Here is a 21,725-nt window from a genome sequence, read left to right as displayed (position 1 = left end):
AATCTCTACTCCTTTTAAGATTTATTTATTCATTTATATTAGTACCTGCTGTATGTTTTTTTGCTATGATTGTTTACTTAATTTCTATTCGTTTTGGGTTCCATTTACTCTTTAGTAGTAATTTATGGGTCATTTTGAGTTTGAAGTTACTGTAGGTTTCTATTTACTAGAAGGTATCTAATATGGCCTTTACTTTTTTTTAGAAAACTTCTTTTTCGGAAAGTTTTTTTTTTTTCAATTTCTGTTCGTTTTGATTGCCATTTTTGAAGACTCAAGAAGTACATTTTACGCCGAAGTTGTTTCCAACTTCTCATGAGAGATTCAACATATTTTTTTGGGGAGGGGGTAGTGATTTGCCCCAAAGCCTTCTTTTTTTGGAGAAATAAATTAGGACCAAGCGTGATTATGAAATTTTCTGAGCACGAAAACTGCTCAATTAAAGTTTTTGAAAACAAGTTTAAGACACAGAAAACTGTTTTTGGCATTTCCGACCCCTCCCTCCATCATTGAGGAATTTGCTCAAGGGGTGTAGATTTTCCAAAAGTGGCTATCATTTTCGCTGCAATGCTATTCAAAAAGGTAAATTTTAGGTCACACAGGAGCAGCTTAGGTCACAAGGAGGCCATAACTGTCTCTAATACATGCAATATCTATGTCTCATTTATTCTCATTATACCCGTTTGGAAGTATTTTAATAAGGCTGAAAGCCTTATACTCCGTAGAGGGCTTTAGACGTTTTTAATGTTTTCTTGGGCTTCTAATACCAACCTTTGGTGTCGCGTTAGTATTTTTTTTTATTTGTAATGCTTTGCTTTTGTTTGTTTTATTTTGTATATTTACCTTATTTCATTTATTTATTCCTTTGTAACAGCATTTTTAAGGTTTTCTAAAGAGGATAGAGGTAAAATACTATTAAAATAGGTTTCTGGAATCAAGGGGGGATTAAAAAAAAAAACTTTCTACTATATACTGGTGTAATTTGCAAGCATAAGTTTTTATTTGGACCATAGTGACTAACGCGACACCAAAGGTTGGTATTAGAAGCCCAAGTTTGAGTAAGAGTTGTATTATATAATTAACTTTACTTTCGTTTCAGAGGGTGAGAACTTTTTAGACTCCAACAGTGTTAAGTCCTTAATTTGGGCTCAAAAAAATTTATATATAATGTATATATATATATATATATATACATATATATATATATATATATATATATATATATATATATATATATATATATATATATATATATATATATATATATATATATATTTCTTACACAATGATGTACATGGTTTGAATTTTTGGTTCTGTGCTAAATTTATAGTTCTATCCATCTATCAAACAGTTCATTGTAACTTGTAGTGGGGCCTCAGTCTATTTAAACACACCCTTAGGGGGTATACTGTTAGAGCTACTAGCCCCTCAAGATGTTATTACACGCACCTGGGTCTTGCACAATACTACAGTACACCTGTATGTTATAGTACACCTGTATGTTACGTAATAGAAATTTACTTATACAAATGTTTTCTTCAAGATGTAGATGTTTGTTATATAATAGGGAATGTTTACCTGTTTTGAGGATGACTTAATATCGTGACTTTCTAGAGATCACGACCTGCTAGTTAAGCGGTGAAGCTCCGGTTGTAAAAAAATTGACCTTGGTCCAATATTTACATTTGAAGATGATTTAATCTTACGCGACTTGTTTTAGTTCCGGTGAGACCTTTATAATCCAGCAAAAACAGGTTTTAAAGGTCAACGAAATGTGACTTGTTAGATCTAACCGTTCACTTTTCTCAGTATTGAAAAATAGTTCAATATTTTATTGGGATTTCAATTACTCGCCCAGAGATCGCACGCTAGACCTGAGATTTTGTGAAACACTTCCTTTAAAATCCTTCCCAGAGCAACGATTGTGTAGTGTAGAGGATGCAACAACTCTGGCAGCCGGTGCAATATATTTCTTAGCCAGGGTAATGCAGAGCAAAAAACCTTAGGAAGCCAATTACCAAGACCGTAACACGACATTGACGAACTAACCCTCTAATAGTCCATTCTATGACTCAGTTGCCGCGGTCTAAGAGTAGCAACATAGCAACCAATATCAGGACAAGCAAAAGTATTTTTCCTATTAATCATCTCGTTATTGGATAAGTCAGAAATGACATGTAATCACAGCCAAACCTTTTGTTATTGGTAAAGGATCACCCAACTCACTTTTCTTAATGCTAACTGACAGAATCCCAAAAACGAAGCGTCTAACGGAATATATTGAAGGTGCTTTACACTGTTGTGGTTAATGTGCTTGAGAGTGTTTTTTGTTCAAGAACACGTAGGAGGGGAAAACTCGTATTGCCGACTCTCGATGTCTCAACAAAGGAATTCAGAAATATACAATTGTCTGAAAAGAAGCCGAGTGGATAGTTTGAAAAAATTACACGTTCCATCCCACTGATGGTACCAGCACTTTTAACCTCGATTACATTCCATTTAAAACCAAGAAAATCTCTCAGATTATGGTTGACATAAATCATTTCATTCTCGATGGAAGAAAGTGATTTATCCATTCTTCTGTCTCACCACAAACTGGCCAATCGTTTGGTCTAGCTTTTATGTCATACGTACAATCTTCTCGCGGGATATTATATATATTTTTAAGAATAAAATAAAAAAGAGCAACTTGATACTTTCCCTCAAATTTAATGGATGGGGAGAATTTCGTCCGAAAATCACTTGATTTATTTAAATCATCATCGTGGGGGTCAGAGACATTAGATATTAATGCCAAATAGAAATCATTAGGCATTGTGAACGTCTTCAACGGTAATCGAAAAATCATAATCAGAGTTGCATCCTAGTTAATGAACAAGCAACTGTCTCTTACCCTTATGAGTTCAACTCTTTAACATCTTTTGAATCTGATACCTTCCATTGTTTTGAAATTTTTGCAATTCATATTCATAAAAACCACCAAGAATCTCTTCATCTTTCATGTCACGTTGACAATATCTTGCAGGCTTAGTAACTAAGACTTTTGACACTTTAAAATGTTCAAAAAACCACTAGTAATTCCCCTTTTCAAAAATATTGCTCGTTCTATTGACTCGAACTGTATCACTGACATTAACTTTCTTCTTTTTCACTTGCCTTTCATTGAAATGTTGTTGAAGAAAACTTTAAAGTTTTATTTTCACCGTGATGAACTTCAAGAGGAATATGATTGGACAAGGATCAATGAGGGTGTTGATTATGAATCAGCATGATTTTATCTCAGTTTTGAATAAAAGTAGCAGTAGTTATCAATGTACAATATCTTGAGATTAAAAGTACAATTTTTTCTTATCAAACTTTCAGCCAATGTCACCTTTGTTGGATTATGACTGTGATAGAGTGTTGTATTATATTTCAATGAAACACTGTTTACGTGTGGATTAACAAATTCACTTCCCCGATCTGTTAAAATTTTTCTATAAGAATCTTATTCAAGGATAGATTCAAGGGCTCTATCAGCTTCATCGCCTCTCTTTGAACGCAACGGAACAGCATATGCATAGTGACTAAAAACACTGATTGCAAATAAAGACGTCTAGTCTAGATCTCGTCTAGAGTGAAAATATCTGCTTGTAATATATGCAATGGAAAAAAGGGTTTAGTCTCTCGATAAAGGCTACCATGGACTCTGTGATTTTAATGAATGATGTTTCTGGTTTCACTCTGTAGGTAGCTTCTTTTCAACTCCAGCGATTTGAGCAAGTGTGGTTGGGGGAACTTAAGCTTTCCGCTTCACTAATATTTTAACAAACACGTTTCAAAACTTCACCGATTTTGAATGTAAACGCGGTGTGAAACGTCCACTACTCTATTGTAGACTAATAGGTGATGCGCTAATATCAACATGGCTTTCATTTAATAAATTTTAAATTACAAACCCCACTTGGTTTGTAAAACATGTTTTGATATTTTTCCGTATGTTCTTAATTGATTTAAAATATGTTTATTCCTAATAAGACTTCTTCGGAAGTTTGATGACTTTAAAAATTTATACAAATGACTGCTAAGATTTAAAATCAATTCTGATAGCAAAGCAATTAAATTTTAGGTCTTGCTGTTTATTATAATTTCAGTATTTTTGTCATTAAATTGTGCATGTTCATTTTCAGTCAGATAGGTCAAGATTATTTTACATTGCTCACAATACAAATTAGGCAATCAGTCTGCAACACTTGATAAATCCAAGGATAAATCTTCTTCCTTTTTTGATAGTGGTGGTGCTGGCGGTGATGCTGAATTTTGAGGTTGATCGGTCACATTTACTTTTAGTGTCTTTCACAGCAGGGTTCATACCTTTCGACACGTCGAAGGGCATTTTGAGGTAAAATTAATTTTTCATTCTCGGCAATTGTCTCATTGTTAATAAATACATAAAAATTATCTTCAAATTGCTCTTTTGGTGAAAGGGCGAGTCCTATTGGTGTCAATTTGTAAGGTTTAGCCACTTTTCTAGAGAATACTGTTTAGAAGTTTGAATTTTGAATTTTAATAGCAACAGCTTCTCAGATGATTTAGTTAGGATGTTATATGAAAAAAACCTATCTACACATGCGCCATCTACAAATCAATCGAGTCATATTTGAAATTGTATATGTAAACGGGTAAAAAATATTGTTGCTTCACATTTAAATTACAATATTAAATTACAATTTATGTACTAGTCTACGAAATTTACTCCCCCGATAAAATAGAATTACTTAAATGGTCATGGTCATGGACTGAGGTTTCTCCACTACTCTCAACAAATTTCCCCTTAAAAACCGAACACAATCCTTTATTTTTAATTGCCAACTCCTCCTCTGTTAATAGATTCATGGGATAACTTATGTTTCGCAGCCGTGAAATTGACTTATCGGCTTTTTAACAACTGTAACCACAGCTGCGCCTACCAATGGGTCAAATACCTCTACCAATTGTAGGGTATTATTCGATTCTCTTTGTTGCATGGGAATAAGAGACTGCAATGGCTTCGTTTTCTTTAAAACAATTTGAGTTTGATGGATCGTACACGTCCTTCAGTTCAGTTTCGATGTCTAATACTACCTTGTCGCTCTGCAAGAGGGATTTCTGGAAATTCTAGAAACGCGCGATAGTATCATCGCCCGAAACAGTCTCCACACACTGGTATCCATAACAATTAGAGTGGCTAAAGTGGTTTTTTAATTTTAATTCTGTACGGACTCTAGAAGAACACATTGGACAATATTAGCAAGTACCCCCTTTTTCCCTTTACCCTCTTAAAACCCGAATAATGTATGGAATAGCAAATAAATTTCCAATAGAATAAGGCTCACTGGCAGATTAGTAGAGAGGCCATACCCAGTGTTTCACTGATTCAGTGAAGGATGGCTCACTGAATATATTACCCCCTTTTTATCTTTAAGTTACTCTTCTTCATACTTTGTATGTACTGTAATACCGAAACACCAAAATTTAACTGTTAATTAGCTCTCTAAAAAATGTCTATGCCCTTAAGCGTTACACAATTGCCCCTTTGAACAGTTAAAATACCCTTTACGAAACTCTGTCCCCTCCCCACCCCATTAACTTCCAAATCGTCCAAAAGTGTCTTAGTGGCATCCCTTTGTTAGGGCTTATGTCCTACAACAAGGACTGCATACTTGAAGTACTCTAAGCCCGTATCGAAACGAAAGTGTTGTAACCTTTGCACCCTTTTAATCTGAATTGTATTTACAACCTCTTGTCCTTCCCGCTTCTTAAAACAATCCTCTTTTAAAAATTTCGTAACATTAAGATCTAAGCTTTCGATAAATAATACCACTGAATCACTCTAATTTTTATTATAATATTCCAACGAATTATAAATACCTCCCACACACTAAGGAAAAACCCACACTCAGAATTTTGTAAGTCCGGATGCAGTGTTGCTATTTCCATTTGCAGATAATGCGAGTACAAATCACCAGACTTTTCATTTAAAAAAATAACTTTTGAGGGATGGGTACTTTTATGCTATCTATGGCCTTCACCTCCCAAATTTGTTTTTCAAGAAGGGCCCAAATCTTGACATCGCAGGAATGGACCATGTCAACTGTATTCTATACTATACTGTATTCTATGCTGTATATGAATACCACCATCTGTAAGAGTGGGGTCTCCAACCTCAGCTCTAAAGACATAAACATTACGCAAGGCCGAATCAGCTAGGTAAAACTCGGGTAATATAGAGGGTGAACCAGCACAACTTTGTCCTGCTTCCCCCTATTCACTTTCATTTTGAGGGCCGGGAACTCTTTCAGTACCCTCTCGACCTTGCTAGGTGGTGGTTGATCTAAAACCTTGTCTAAAAATTCCAAGTCGAGGCCAAAATCCCTAACGAAAGCGTCTCTATTTAAAGTTGGGGAAATGTACACTAATAGGTCTCATCCCGCACTAAAATCCCCTTCACGTTCACTCTCCATGGTGCCCGTACACAGACTTTTATGGAAATTTGTAGGCGGTGACAATATCTTCTCAATATAGGCCTTTTTTGCCGATGATAGTGTCGGTATGTGAACCTAAAAAAAAACAGCTTATTAGCCCATTAAAACACTTTTAATTTCATCCTGAAAAAGATTTTATATTAGGCTAAAATAGAATGCAACATTAGTCTGAATGTTTTTGAATTTTTTGTGGGAGCAAAGTTGCTTTTCGGATATAGAATGACCACGCTACCAACTAAAGATTTAAGGACCAGAAAGGTTCCATACATTTGGAAAAAGTAGCTGTTTGGTTTTGGAGAGAGTATTCTACCTTTTAAAAGTGTAAGGACTAGAAATTACCCCATAAATTTGGTTAAGTTACTTCTTTACGCTTCAGTTATTACAGAGTTACCCATTGAAATTGAAAGTATTAAAAAATATTTACGGAGGGAATTGTGCTTATAGTATCCATTTGGATCCATTGGTGTTCCAAGGAAACCAGCAATCAAATAATCAATTAAATGATCGACATTATAAATGGGAGCCTGAAAAAAGAATAAAAATTGTTATTCCTTTGAAACACTCTTGATTTTAAACTGTAAAGAAAATACATTATTAAGACCCAGGGTTATCGCCCCTTGAGTAAATATTTCCTTTTTAAATGTGGTGTTTTCACTGTGATGAAAAAACCCATTAAGCAATGCCCTCAAATATACCACCCCGATCAAGGTTCCGCTTTAACAGTAAAACAATACTAAAATACTGTTCACATTGTTACGTTTTCTAGAAAAGTAACAATGGGGCGAAATTCCAAGTTACTACTCTAGAAAGCAGGGCGCTAAAACATCTTATTGTCAAAACGTAAAGTTAATAACTAAAAGAATGTATTATTTTGACAACCAGCAAGGTTCTATTCATTTCTCCTTTATTATGGCAAAATGAATGTGCTACTTTAGTGGTTGTGAGGATGGGCAATGACATTCCCCCTTCGCTAGCACCAAAAATGGGTCACCAACACTTTTCAGTTATTTTTCAATTATTAATCTCTAAAAACGATGAATTCATCGTGCTAAAAAGCATTACGTTCTAACCGCTACAAGATAAGCTTTTCGAAAACCATCTATGAATTGTCAAAGAATTTACACTTATGCTAGGGCCAGTAACTCCATCTTGAATGGTCTCCAGGCTTTGTATACTGGGACGAGCTCGTGAAGGTACTGCATTTTCGTTTGCAGGGGGAGCAATGAAGTGGCTACATTCTCAACCGTTTTGCATGGTTTGACCAGCTTCTACACTTGGGTTTTTGAGGGGAGGAAGCTCAGAATTTTCCCGAAATAGAAATCAAACTTTTAGTTTTCATGAAACAAAAGGGTTAAAAAACACCTTATTTTCATCGAAAAATTTGATCATTGAAGAAAGTTGGAATTTAGCTTTCGTAAAAATGACGTATATGGCTAAAATACGTCTTATTTTCATAGAAATATGTGAAAATTTAAGAACAATGGAATTTGGTTTGCAGAAACAGCTCACCCCCATTGTCCCCCACCCACCTCAACGGGCCCAAAAAACAATGGGGTAATGATACGAGACTATGGGGGCAAAAATTAGCAAATGATATATAGCCCCTTTACTCTAATTGGGATTTAAAATTTAATAAAAGATTAAAGGGGACTCCTCCTCTATCTTAGTAAGAGGGGGAGTACGGCATAAACGGAATATTTAACAGAAAAACTTGAATTAACAAATATCGTAGAGCGTAAACAGTATCTTTGCCTTTATATGCGTTTTTAATCTTTCTATAATACGTTATAGTATAGGAAAAAGATTATAATTTACACTTGGGCTACAAACGTTTTATACAAAACCATTTAAATGCAATAGAAGAACATTCTGAAAACAAGAATTCATTTTTAGTTTTCCTAGTTTCATCAAACAACCTCTTTTTATATTTGAGTTTCATATGCTGTGCATAATCGAAAAATATCGCTTCAAAATGACTGCACACTCTCCCTCATGCTTGTAGGGGAGGAGGAACCTTACGTGATAATTCATTATTATACTAAAAAAGACACTTGTTTAATTATTTTTATTTACCATATGGAAACAATCTTCTCCACACCCTTCATTTAATTCGTAAATACAACCTGCTTTTAGTAGTCTTATTTGAATATAAAAATAGGCTACCCCTCTAAAAAAATCCAATATTTATTGTAAATATAACTCAGTCAATTTAACCACCATCTCTTAATTTTTAACGAGAAATAAATATGTTTTTTTCTGAATATTCCCTCTTTTTCATAATTGTATTACTGATGGAATTTAACTGACAATTTAGTAGACAAACGATGAAGCTTTATCCTTTAGTGTGACGCCGGTTGTTTGATAGAAATTAACCATTTACCTGACAGGGGTATAATTAAGGCTTACGCAAATATCTGACGGTTGTTAATTGTATCCGTGTCAGAATATGGAAAGTGCTTTGATATAGCAGGCGATTTAAAAGTTTACATTTTGATGTGATAAGATGAGATTGATTTATCGTTGAGAGAGCCGTGCAAAGTTGGAGGGAACGGAGATTCACTTGTTGATTCCGTTAGAGAATCATACTAGCTCTTATTTGACTACAATTTTACCCCATTTTTGATTGGGGGTATCCTTAATGCATATAGAGGCTTACCTGCAAATAAGAAGACGTCCAGTCCCTTTGTAAATTCCTTAGTGTGTTAGCACTCATTTCGGTAGCTAGATTGATACATTTTCTTCTCTAGCATCAGGTTTTAAGTCCCCAGAGAAAGAAAAAAATTACTGGATCACTCTGTGCGAGTAAACAAACCAATATGTAACGGATGGTCTTTGTTCTTGAAAAATCAATACAGGATCACGTAACGCCTCGCCGTTCGTTCTTGGATATAACCGGACAATCTTTTGTCTACTATCAGTAACGAAAACAGAGGCCCTATTTGCGGAAAGCAGAAATAAACCTTTGTGAATGGGTTATGATAAATTTGGAATGCGCTCCTACTTGGGAGGGCCCTGTGGGTTTTTATACATCCTTAGGTTTTTTAACGAGCAAAGAACTATAACATAACGTCGAAGTTTGCATCTTGATTGGTGGACCCTGAAGGTTTTTCCTTTCCCTATTAGACTACTAAACATTTAGCATAACAACCAAAGAAATCTTAAGGGAATCATTTGCATAAGTTAACAAACAATCTCTATTGCGTAACAATCAGGCGTACTATAGCATACAGTTGTATTATAGTATTTCACAAGACCCAGGTGCTTGCAGTAACGTCTTGAGGGGCTAGTGGCTCTAATAGTATACCCCCTATGGGCATGCTTAAATAGATTGACGCCTCGCTACTGGTACAAACTGTAAGTAAGGAGCGACCCGGCTCAATAGTAACTGAAACCCTAAAGAACATAATTTTGATACCAATAGATACATCAATAGGACCGGATTTCTGTGTTTATTTTAAATATGTAAGTTTTATCAAGTTCAATATTACCCATCAAAAGTTATGAGCCTAAGAAAATTTGCCTGATTTTCAAAAAAGGGGTAAACACCTTCTAAAATTCGCAGAATCTTAATTAAATCACACCATCAGATTCAGCGTATCATTGAATCACACTGTAGAGGTTTCAAGCTCTTATCTGCAGAATTGTGGAATTTTGTATTTTTTGCCAGAAGAAAGATCACAGATGCGTGTTTATTTGTTTTTTTCTTCTCCCCTGGAATAATAGTATCGACCCAGTGGTCGTAGAATGTTACGAGAGGGCTCATTCGAACAGAAATTAAAAGTTCTAGTGCCCTTTTTAAGTGACCAAAAATATTGAAGGGCAATTTGGCCCCCTCCCCGCCCCTTCTTTCCCAAAATCGTCCGATCAGAATTTTGCCATTTTGTTCTTCACAGTTGAAAGGCCCAATAACAATTCCTTTGGATATAACATGACCCCCTCCCAGTCCCAGGGGAAAGTTTTTAAGTTGTAAAATTTGCCTATCGTTTACACATAGTATTTATGCATACATTTTTGGGTGGGGGAATTTTGTTCTGGTGTTTTTTTTTCCACAGGGGAATATTCCATAGGGAGGAAAGTTGTTAGGAGAAATTATAGACTGGGGGAATTAGCAAGAATTTTTTGTGTTTCGCTTTCTCTTTTTCGTCCCAATTTTAAGCGTAGAGTTGTTAAGGGTAATTGTCCTGTGTAAATTTTAACTGGGATTGAATTTTCTTGAGGATATTTCCGCGAGGAGGGTATTTCTCCATGGAGGTGGAGTCATATTTCCTCGCATTATTAAAAAAATTTCAGAATAAAAAAGTTTATTTCAACTGGAAGTAAGAAGCAATATTAAAACTTAAAACGAACAGAAATTATCACGTATATGAAGTGGGTTGCCTCCTCCTCAACACCTTGGTCTTTACGCTAAAGTTTGAATTTAGTCCCAATTTTGAATCACAAGGGTCGTTTAATTAGAACAATAAGAAGCTTTCTAAAAGCACTAAAAACTTTAGCATAAAGAGCAAGTTTTTGAGGAGGAGGTAGCCTCCTTTATTTACGTAATAATTTCTGTTCGTTTTAAGCTTTAATATTGCTCCTTACTTCCAGTTAAAGAAACATTGTTTTTTTTAATCTATCTTCAACTGACTGTCTTCAACTGACGAAATATGTCTTCAACTGACGAAAATACCACGCAATGTGTAAGTTGGGGCTTATAAAAACCAATATTAAACAACAAGATTCCAAGCTTGGCACCTAATAAACAGATTGAAGAGTAGATGACATACCTTCGAAAGTTAATGGTATAGGAAACACAATTAATTCTCTTAAAATTCGAAGATTCGAAGTCCGATTCTTAATCAAAGAAGCCTTGACTGAAGTTTCAATAACGCACTACTGCAATTTTCCGAATTCACAAAGAAGTACGTTGCTCTTGAGGAAGCATGTAGGCTATTGATCATAAACAAGAGATAACAATTTTTAATGAAATTTTCATCGATCAACGTTGGGTACAATGGACCCTAGTAATTATATAACTGACAGTATTATTGGGAATCACAATTGCTTTTTGATTTCAGCAAGGAGACTGTACGAGGATTTAAAAAAAAATCATAGCAAAAGGTACCCATTAGCATTCCTTTTTAACTCTATATTTATTTTAATTCTTCGTTCTACAAAAGAATGATTCGTGCCATTACAGAGTTATGGCTCTTTCTTCAAATTTTCAGATGTTTAAAATTTTGAAAAGAAACTAAAGAAAATTCAGCTTTTTGGGAAAGTTTGATCAACATTATAACTTCAATGTTACAAACTTAAATGTTAGTCATTTATGGCTTGCTTCTTCGAGTTACTCCGTAGGTTCTAAAGGTAACCGACCGCATTTGAGTAAGCTAAATACTCAAACTATATTACTCTGATAGATAAACAAAGCCCCCCTACTATCTCTAGTAGTAGATTATACGTAATGTACGTTCTCGGGTACGTATTGCGGAACTATTCTTACAGAATAATTAATAACTAATACAATTTTCCTATTACATACTGCAGTTTTAATGCAAATACACCTTTCGACTGTTCTAATAAAAGATATTCCATACAGAAATCATTGCAGCTGTAGGTCCTTACAAGCACCTTTGTAGTTGTCAGGGTTTTAGGGAAACATATTTGAGGAGTATTATTACGAATTCTTGACAAAAATAACAAATATTCCGCAGTAACAAACAAATTAAGTCTAAGAGAATTGACAAGTCTTAAGTGAACAGAAATAAGTACAAAACGGAATGTTCCATTACTGTCCATAACAAAACGGTCCATTAACTAGCTTAGTTTAGCCCACTCTTTTTTTAATTCCTTATCTTTTCGCCTAATTTAACTATCGGTGGGATCAAAGGACTGGGACATTTTATTAACGCTCACAGGTAAACCCTAGTTATGTTTATGAGGTGACCACAGCTGTAAGAATTTAAAAAACAAGTTGGAGTAAATGTTTCTGTCAAAAGAGACAATTTCAAAGGCAAAGTAAATATTATCTTACCTTGGTTTCTCGGAGTTTCGCCCATTGAGGTGTAAGAAAATATCGAATCCCATCTCCAGCACCTGGCAACGACATTCCACGAAAAAGTAGAATTATCAAGACTATGTACGGTGCTATTGCTGTGATCCATACCGCCTGTATTCAAAATATTTATTATCAATGCTTTTAGACTGAAATGTGTCTCCATCTGTTTCTTAATGGTTGTTTGTTTCTAGAGTTTTATTTCTCTTAACTAAATTTGAAGGCAATTTTTCGTTTTGGTCTCATTAAATTAGGATTTTATATGTCGAGTTTTTTTTATCTATTTTTTTTTTCTGCCTGCACACAAGCTCACAAAGAAGCACATAAATTTTACACTTTCATTCTAGACTGTATAAGATGTTTTCACATTTCGAAAAATTATCACACTTCTCAGGCAAAAATAAAAAACAATCTCTCATTTCTAAGACATGCTCCTCTTTAATGTTTTCAGAGTCCCTCCCTTTAAGCTTTACGTAGCGAATTTAGTTATGTTTGTTTGCAAATATTAAAATTAGTTAGACATAAGCCATTGGACGAGACAAATATAGAAACAAGAGATAATTAATTTGTGATATAATATTTCACAAAGTAAAACAAAAGATCTGAATTTTAAATAAAACGCACAAGAAAAAAGAGCCTCCATCTGGGTGACACATGAGACAAAACCTTGAGAATCAATGACATTTAGCTATTGATTCCAAAAAGTGAAAATTTTTGCGAGGAAATTCGACATACTTATTCGGGTGGGGTTCTGGGGAATGCAAGACTATCCAGAATGATTGTATATACAAAATTTCAGATTTCCCTGGGAGTGGTTTGGATTATTAGGGCTGTAAAGCATTGCAGCATTTTTGTTTTTTTTTATGCTTAAGAGTCGCAACTGACCTATAGTCGAAAACCAAGCTATCCATAAATTCAACTTCCCACAGTATACCGTTTAAGTCCCATCCATCCTCAAGAGATGTTTTGGGTCACTTCCTTTTGAAATATCATGTAGCAATGCAAGATATGCTGCTCTGTCAAGATAGGTTGTGGATAATTGGATAATATGCCACTTGTCGAAGTTATCAATCTACCTCGCAACTCCCTTCGTCCCTCGTTACTCGTGGCTGATGTCTTTCAACTGTCCTTCCGAGAAAAACCTTGGGTAGGTGAATAGGGTTCATCTTCTGAAACTGCCCAAACCAGTGCGGCTGCGTCTGGCTTTGTTTGGAGTCATGCTTCTCAATCAAAGCAAGAAGGATGCGCTCGTCTTAGGCTTTTACTGTTCATAATTGAAAACCATCCAGTGTAATGGGTGTGATCAGGCTGTTGAAAATGGGAACTTTTAAATAGTTTGAAAGGTAGATGGATGCCCATAATTTTGATAGTTGTCTTAAAATAGAGCCGGCAAGGGCCAAACGGGTTTAATTTCGCCACTGTGGCAATTATTAGGTAGAGAAAATCAATCGACTATTTCATCATACTCACTAGTGAGTATTACAAAGGAGGAGAGGGAGAGGGGAAATCTTCTGACATGATTTAACCATGAATTTATTTATTTATTTTTATTAATCCGCCAAACGTCTTTGGTGCTTGAAAGATGCTGTCTTTCAAGCTGATTTGTATCGGCTTTATCCATGGCACCGTCTAATCGTGGAGCTTTACCACATTTCAGGGGCTCTATAGCTGCTTTGGTCTGGGATTATGGACAGCTTTTAACGAAATATTCGGGGGGGGGGGGCAAAACGTATTTTTCAAAATCCTTCCCTTCCCTCCACCATCCTTCCCTCCACCTCCCCATTGGCGTTACTGATTGTAGTAGACGTGATGGAGTGACACGGTCTTTCATTGGGATAGAGCCTAGGAAACGTGGATTTGCCATTGCTTATGAGTTTAATTACTCCTCGAAAGATTCTTTCCATCGGTTGACCTTTGTTTTTACGTCATTAATGCCGTTTCTCTGTTCATCAAGGATCGCAGACGTTAGAGTAACCCTTTTTTATGGATAAATCTCTGACTATTCCAGAAAGATTGTGATTGTTACCTATTTTGAACAGGATTTGACTATCGTATCACTTTTTCGTGATGCAGTTTTGAAATGCCTTCCTGACTTCCTGTTCAAATTCACTTGTGTTAGTAGCTATCTCGGCTGCTAGATTGCGTTATCCGCGATCTGGAAAGGGAAGCTGACTTTCCATGATTTATTTTGGTTATTTGTAATTAAGAGAAAACTGTCAGACAGTTATTTGCGAAAATAAAAGGAATAAAAGGACCTGGAAAACGAATGGAAGGCGTTTCTGGCTAGTAGTTTTTAGCGTTGAATTCAAACTATTGTTCTCTGGGCTTGAATTAAACTTCTGATTTTGAAGTTTTTATTCATTTTATAAGCAATGATTTACTTTTACTTTACTTTCGGCGGGAACTAGATGATGAACTGTCCTATCTGGTACCAATTAACTTTGGAATTAATTCCAACGACCATTTTGATCTGTTGGCTGCAGCTTCTCCAGCGATCGTTAGCCAGTCTCTGTCTTATCTCATACCGTGGCTCCGGAATCCTCCCAAGGGTTCAAGGGCCTCTTTGAATTTTTGCCAAACATTTTTCTTCTGTCCTCCTTGATGTCGTCTCCAGGATGGTAATGGCTCGCTGTTAAGGACTTCCCAACATATTGTGACTTTGGGGTGGCGGAAAGTGTTGACGAGGAGTTTCAGGTGGATTTTTTGATGAAAAAGGATAGCTCTTTAGCCTAGCCACAGTGGCTTCTTACTTCGCTATTAGAAATATTTGACCATATGTAGAATTGGAATATATTTGGAAAGCAGCAGTAAAGTCACTGAAAAAAAACGAGCTATGGTAGGCGATACCTGCTGTACTGTTTTTGGGTGAGCAGGATCGTGAATATCTGCTCCGGATAGCACTTCCCTGTTCTGAAGCCTGCACCTTCAGGACGGATTAGCTTGTCAAGTATACCTTTAAATCTACTAAACAGAATGGCGCAGAAGATTTGTATTGCATGGTCAATTAAGGAAATGCATCTATAGTTTCCGCAGACAGTCTTGTCCCCTTTTTTGTTGGCCAGAACAACGGCTGATACTTCCAGTCTTTTGGGAAAGCCTTTGTCGTCCAGGCTTGTCAACCAGGTAGATTATGTGGCATAATAGAATGGGCGACGCCTTGTACGTTTCAATAGGGAATCCATCCTCTTCTGGCGTCTTTTTACTTTTTATGCACTTAAGCACTTTTAGTATATCCACGATCCTTGGTGGGTCCAGATTTATATCGTAAGGCTTCCTAACAGCACCTAGGAAAAGAGGGAGATCACTTGAGGCTTTGACGGGGCTCAGTAGCTCAGAGCAGTGTTCTTGCCAGCGTTCTTCGGATCAAATGATTTTCCTGCACTTGTCTTTCAGCGTATAAGCTGTTGAAGGGGTTTTCCCCGCTATTTCTTTGACCAATTTAAACATTTTCTTGCTAATATGATTTTTGGATGTATACAACAGTTCATTTGCAATATTTGACCAGTATATTTCAGTAATATTTCTCGGTCCTGTTTCACAGGTAGTTCAACTGTTTTTTAGGCTGCTTTTAAGGGTACTTTCTCATCACCAACGAGGGGGTGCTTCTTTTCAACTAGTTCTAAAGTGTGGTCAGAAACTTAAATTTGTTTTTTTTCTGGTTGTTGTGGCCATGAACTTCCTCTGCTACATTTTGGGTAGCAGCTTTTATCTTTGTCCATTCTTGGTCAACGTCAAAGAATTGGTTCTTGATGTCTAATTGGTCGCTGAGCTTCATCTTGGACTCAGCTTTGATTTCTAGACAACTTAATTAAGACAAGTCAAAGCGTATTGATCTTTTTTGCAACTTTGTCTGCTTAGACGATGATGGGCTGTACATATAAATAGATAGAGATCATAGAGTTTGAAGACCCCCAAAGAAGCTCCTCTGTATATTCTGGCAACTAAGCAGGAACTTTTCTGTTGCTTGTTCGCTATGATGTGATCGATCTCAGCTTCTGTTCTGCTGTAGTTCGAGCACCATGTAACGAGATGCAGTTTCTTGTGTTCAAAGACAGTGTTAGTAGAACAGAGATTGTTGTACATGGCTAGTTCAAGAACCCCTTCAGCAGTCACTGAAGCAAACGACTGACATATATTTCACTAGCCGCCCTTATAAGCCATCTTAACATTCCATTGGTTTTCCACGACTTGTACTTTTTTGCCGCCAAGACATCGATGACTTTCATTCTGAGCATCATGTTTCAGTCACTCCGTTGGGTCATCTCCATGTATTTTTTGAAGATGTTCGTGCTCTGTAGGCAGTGTTGGGAGCATTTAATTCATTCTCTCTGTAGAAGTCAAATAGCCGTTCTCCCCTTCCATTAAGACTTCCATGTTCCTATTGACATGTGAAATCTTCCTAACCAGTATGGTTACTGCCTACCATTGCTTTGAAGACACACATAACAATTAGTATATTATTTTTGGGTTCTAATCGGTGACACTGTAACTGAAGTTGAAATGACTATGGCTGAGAGATTTTTGTGTGCTCGCTTATGCGAATAGTTACAATTCTTTCAGATACAGGAGTGAAGTAGATCCATGACCTTTTAGCAGCACTGAAAGAGCATGAAGCCAACACCATACATGTGAACATTTTCGGTATGCCCTGACAATTAGAGAGCATAGATTCATTAAATAAAAATCTTATATGGAGGATTTAGAAACACTCTGACAAGAACGTATCCAGGATTTTTTCGGGGTTTGTTACAAAAACACTTTAAAATCGCATCAAATATTTATTTATGTCATTTTTGTTACGTTTTGACGAGTCGGACAAAGATTTTTAAGGGTTGGGAGTTTACTAACCCCCTCCCCTTAGATATGGCCTTGCACCCCGAACAAGGGCGTAGATTTAGGTAGTATAACTGTATATTTTTGTTTCTTAATTTTTGAAAAATTCTAGGACATGAATTACAATCATGTTTTAGAAGAAATAGCGGCGATGATGTACTTACTATAAAGATTTAAATTTTTGATTGTATATCTATATTCATCTTAGTATGAATATGCTTGCAATTTTGAAAGTTCCATCCCACGGCCGCTCAAAGAAGGGGTCGTCTGGAGTAGCTGGAGTAAACTGCCCCTAGCACCGTGGCTAGGTAGGTCACCGTGACCATTATTTGAAAAAAGATCACTGTGTTATTCATTTGCTAGTTCACTTATATTTTTAAGCGGGAGGGGGCTCAACACCCTGAAGAAGGCCTTGCATCCTCAAGAAGGACGTAAATTTAGGGACAGTTTAACTGTATTTTTCGTTTCTGCTTAGGATCGTAATTTCTGAAAATTCTAGAACATGTTTTTTACGATCTTTAGAAGAATAGTAACGACGGGGTACTTACTATAAAGCTTTAATTTTTTCAATGTAGATCTATATTCATCTTAGTTTGAAATGCTTGCTATTTTGAAAGTTCCATCCCAGGGCCATTCAAAGAAGGGGTCGTCTGGAGTAGTTGGAGTAAACAGCCCCTGACACCGTGGCTAGGTAGGACACCATGAACATTATTTTATAAAAAAAGACCTTTGTGTAATTCATTTGTTACTTAACTTACATTTTTGGACGGGAGGGGACCCAACCTCCTTCAACATAAATACTTTTAAAAGTGCCTAATTATTTGGCTATTTAAGCTTGAAGCAAACGTGTGCGTTTTAACTGTTCATTCCAGTTCATCATATCTGATTCATTTCAATTTTTTCATTGAGATAATCAAATTCAATTTGCTAATTTTTCAGCGCATAAAAGCTACATTAAAGTGGTTAAAATCCCATTTAGTATTACAAAATAAACAAGAAACGGCAAAAACATGCATATAATTTTGCGTAGCTTACCCTTTTTCAGCTTAATTAAATATATAATTCTTTTTCTTTAATTAAACATGTCACTTTCCTTCTTACTTATAGACAAATTCTAAAGGTTTCTACCATTAGAACTTCCCTTTCTAGCTAAAACACTTTACAAGATTACGCCTCATTTGGTTTACAAATTCCAAGAGTTTGTCGGTAGATGTATTCACACAAAGGAATTTTGTTTTTCTTAAATTGTGGAAATTTTATTTTGTAAGAGGTCCAAAGCATTAAATGTTATGTATTAGTGACAGGTGCTCTATTTTATGACTTTCTAAGAGTACGAAAAAGAACAATTCCAGTGCATTCATTTGAAGAAAATTTAAGCCTTGACTACAACAAAACTAAAATATAACTTTAAAACTTTAAAACGAATTATATTTCTAGTCATTTTAGACAGATTACGAACTTACTTTGCCAGTTGAGCGGACACCCTTCCATAGTGAAAAGTAGACAAGAATAAAGACGGCCAAAACGCATAAGGCTAAGCTGGGTTTGATTGCTCCCATGTCTTCTAAGCCACCTGACCTGTTTATTTCTAAGACTGACAACCTGAAGAGAGGGAAATTTGAAACAAAATATGAACATTAAATTTTTATCAGAGATACTATAGTCTTGTAGTCCTATAGTGAGAAATTTGCAATAAAACAAAACTATCCTGGTGATATTTCGCTTTGATTTTAATTATCTAATAATTACTATCAATTCTAATACGTATAATTCATTACATGGCGTGAGTTTATTTTTTGTTTCTTTAATGGATACAACCAAATTCTAAAGTCTGGCCATTAAAATTTAGAACATGTTTTTTCCCACTTTAGTATTTACCCCTTTTTATAAAGGGTACTGGGAAATAAAGTCTAAGACCGTACTACTGCTACTACTACTGCTACCAACAACTCATCGCAGCACCATGCCACCTTAGACAATGCCAGTTGTGCCTCCTCTTCTTAATTTTTTTTTAAAGCTTTAATATTTAATTCGTCCAGTAAGGTTCCTATTTCCCTTAAATCCATTCATGGAACCTCTTTCCACCCCGTTCAAGAACATGCTCCTTTTCTTTTGACCCCTCTAGTACAAAAAAAAGAGAAGAGAATGATGAGTTTCTGCAATTATCATAAAATGATACTTATCGGTTATATAATAGACACCCGGGAAGTGAATTTCGATTAATGCTAATGACATGAAACAAAAAATGATGAATATATAATAGGTTGGAAACAAATTTGGGTTATATATTTACATATTAGGGGGGGGGGTAAAGTGAATGATAGGGGTAAAGCTAACCATTGCTGTGATTAATATATGCTATGCTTTACTCCCCCCCCCCTTATGTGCAAATATATAGCCCAAATTTGTTTGCATAAACCAAACCAAAATACAAACTAAATGCTTAAATAAAATATAGCTACAATATATTTTACTGCCAAACCAAAGCTAATTGTGTGGCATAAAGAAGTTGCTTGACCAGTTTCTTGCGTCATGCTAGCATCATTCACGATCGAAATTGTAAACTGTCTATTATATAACAAACAAGTGCATAAAATTAACAGGAAATTCAAACATTTTGGTTAATAACAAGATACAAATTTTATTCCTGCATCTGCAATTTGCAGCAATAGAAAAAAAAAGTAATGAAATGATTTCAAGTCTTGGAATTCTCAGAAACGTTTTTCTTTTTTAGGCCTGTCAAGGTAAGAAGGCGTGCTAGACAGTGTAGCATTTTTTTTCTTAAATGTTTAACATAGAGATTTTATCCCCTTTTGAATTCCAAAATATCTTACAAATCCTAAATTTTAGCTTGATTACTTTGATATAGAAGGTAGAGAGTGATCTGCGATTTACAACACATTAAAAAAATAGATACTTAAATGATTGAACGCCATGAAATCCTCAAAAAAGGTATTTTCCAAGCCGTCAATGAAAGTAGGCATACTAGAAGGTGGGTCTGCTTTGCTTTAAATGGACGCTTTGTTTTGAGCCTGCTCGATCTATATCTTGTGTTTTTACTTCTTATCAAACTCCAAAGTAAAATTCAATTACCGGACTTTTACCTCTTCCGCCACTATGTCAAGTCATTTAGACAAAAAAAGAAAAACCTAATTTGAATTGCACTAGTCTATTCTCCTGATTCTGGCCTACAGCCTGAATGTTGCAATTATCTCAATCCAACATTTTGTATTTATTCTGTGAGTAGCCTATGTTGATACCGGCTGTGTAGCATAATATGGATTTTCCCAAACCAGGTAATTTAAAAAGTTTTGCTGTACTTTGGAAAGGGATATGACGAGCAAAAAATTGTAACATCGTAATGCAATTTCTAAGCAGCACGTGTGTGCGTGTGTATTTTTCTTTTTCTTTTCTTTAATGGGGCTACAATCGTCACTTGGGTTATCTTCAACTCTCTGTGTCAAATTTATGTCTCATTAACTTTACTATGTGACTCAGGGGTATTAATTCCCGAAACTGTTGGAGGGGGGCAAGTTTTTTGTCGATTTTTTTTATAAAGACGCAACAAATGGTATTTTTTTAAATCTAAGGGGTCAATTTTGATTCTTTTCATAAATTTTTAATGAAAATACCAAAAAAGGTATGTTTCAAAATCTAGGAAGGTCAATAAAATTTAGGGACGACAATATGGTTAAATTTTACGTCAGACTGTATGTGACCTATTCCTTTGTAGGACGAAAACCTTCATAGTAAATTGAGCAGATATGAATGTTTGGGTAGTGTTAGGGTATCGAACTGCATACATTCAGTTATTCTGATGGATTAGATCTGAATTTAGAACTGGGGAAAGAAAACAAGCATCCTTGAAATATACAGGGCATTGTGACTTGTTGATGTCAAGTAGCCTATGACTGGAATAAATATCCCTAAGGAGGCAAAGCTCTGTGCCAGAAACTTATCGGCATTAGTTTCTTTACTTCAAGCTCAGAAAAAGAAAAGATGGCAGGGAGGTTGTACTATCCGTGGCAACTGGAAGGCCTGACACCCTGTCAATAAAAGGAAACGAATAAAAGAAGGGCCTGGATCCATTGAAGAAATTTTATTACATGAACACGAGCTGATTGTAGTCAGGGGGCTTTGACGATACTACTGTCTCTAGGGCATATAGCTGGTATTAAGGAAACTCTAATAGCAAAATGATATATAAAATCCTAAATCCATTTATACAGCTGCACTTTACAATTTCGGTTTTTAACAATTTCGGCCCTTAAGAAACCTAGCCTAGCAAGCAAGTAATCTTGGAAAATAATTATCTACCAAGGGAAGACATATAGACCCACGACCTCTGATCCCCAAGA

At 35.7% G+C, this 21,725-nt stretch overlaps 1 protein-coding gene and 1 long non-coding RNA gene across 2 annotated transcripts in view; both read right to left on the bottom strand.

The window, feature by feature from the left end:
* LOC136042082 (sodium-dependent serotonin transporter-like) overlaps window positions 1–21,725 on the bottom strand; it is a 79,948-nt gene that overhangs the window by 20,867 nt on the left and 37,356 nt on the right. The window contains exons 6-7 of the mRNA XM_065726976.1: window positions 18,831–18,969; window positions 12,514–12,648 (exon numbers count right to left, since the gene is read on the bottom strand). Of these exons, the coding sequence (XP_065583048.1) occupies window positions 12,514–12,648; window positions 18,831–18,969 (274 nt within the window). The remainder of the gene's footprint in view (window positions 1–12,513; window positions 12,649–18,830; window positions 18,970–21,725) is intronic.
* LOC136042091 (uncharacterized) lies at window positions 5,843–9,525 on the bottom strand. The gene is made up of 2 exons (XR_010621164.1): window positions 9,157–9,525; window positions 5,843–6,575 (listed from the first exon to the last, which is right to left on the bottom strand). It is a non-coding gene; the product is annotated as an uncharacterized LOC136042091 (long non-coding RNA).

This window comes from Artemia franciscana, unplaced genomic scaffold (genome assembly GCF_032884065.1).
Source record: "Artemia franciscana unplaced genomic scaffold, ASM3288406v1 PGA_scaffold_62, whole genome shotgun sequence".
NCBI lineage: Eukaryota > Metazoa > Arthropoda > Branchiopoda > Anostraca > Artemiidae > Artemia > Artemia franciscana.
The sequence above is the reverse complement of the archived record's forward strand: the minus strand, read 5'-3'. Positions and strand labels throughout refer to the sequence as shown.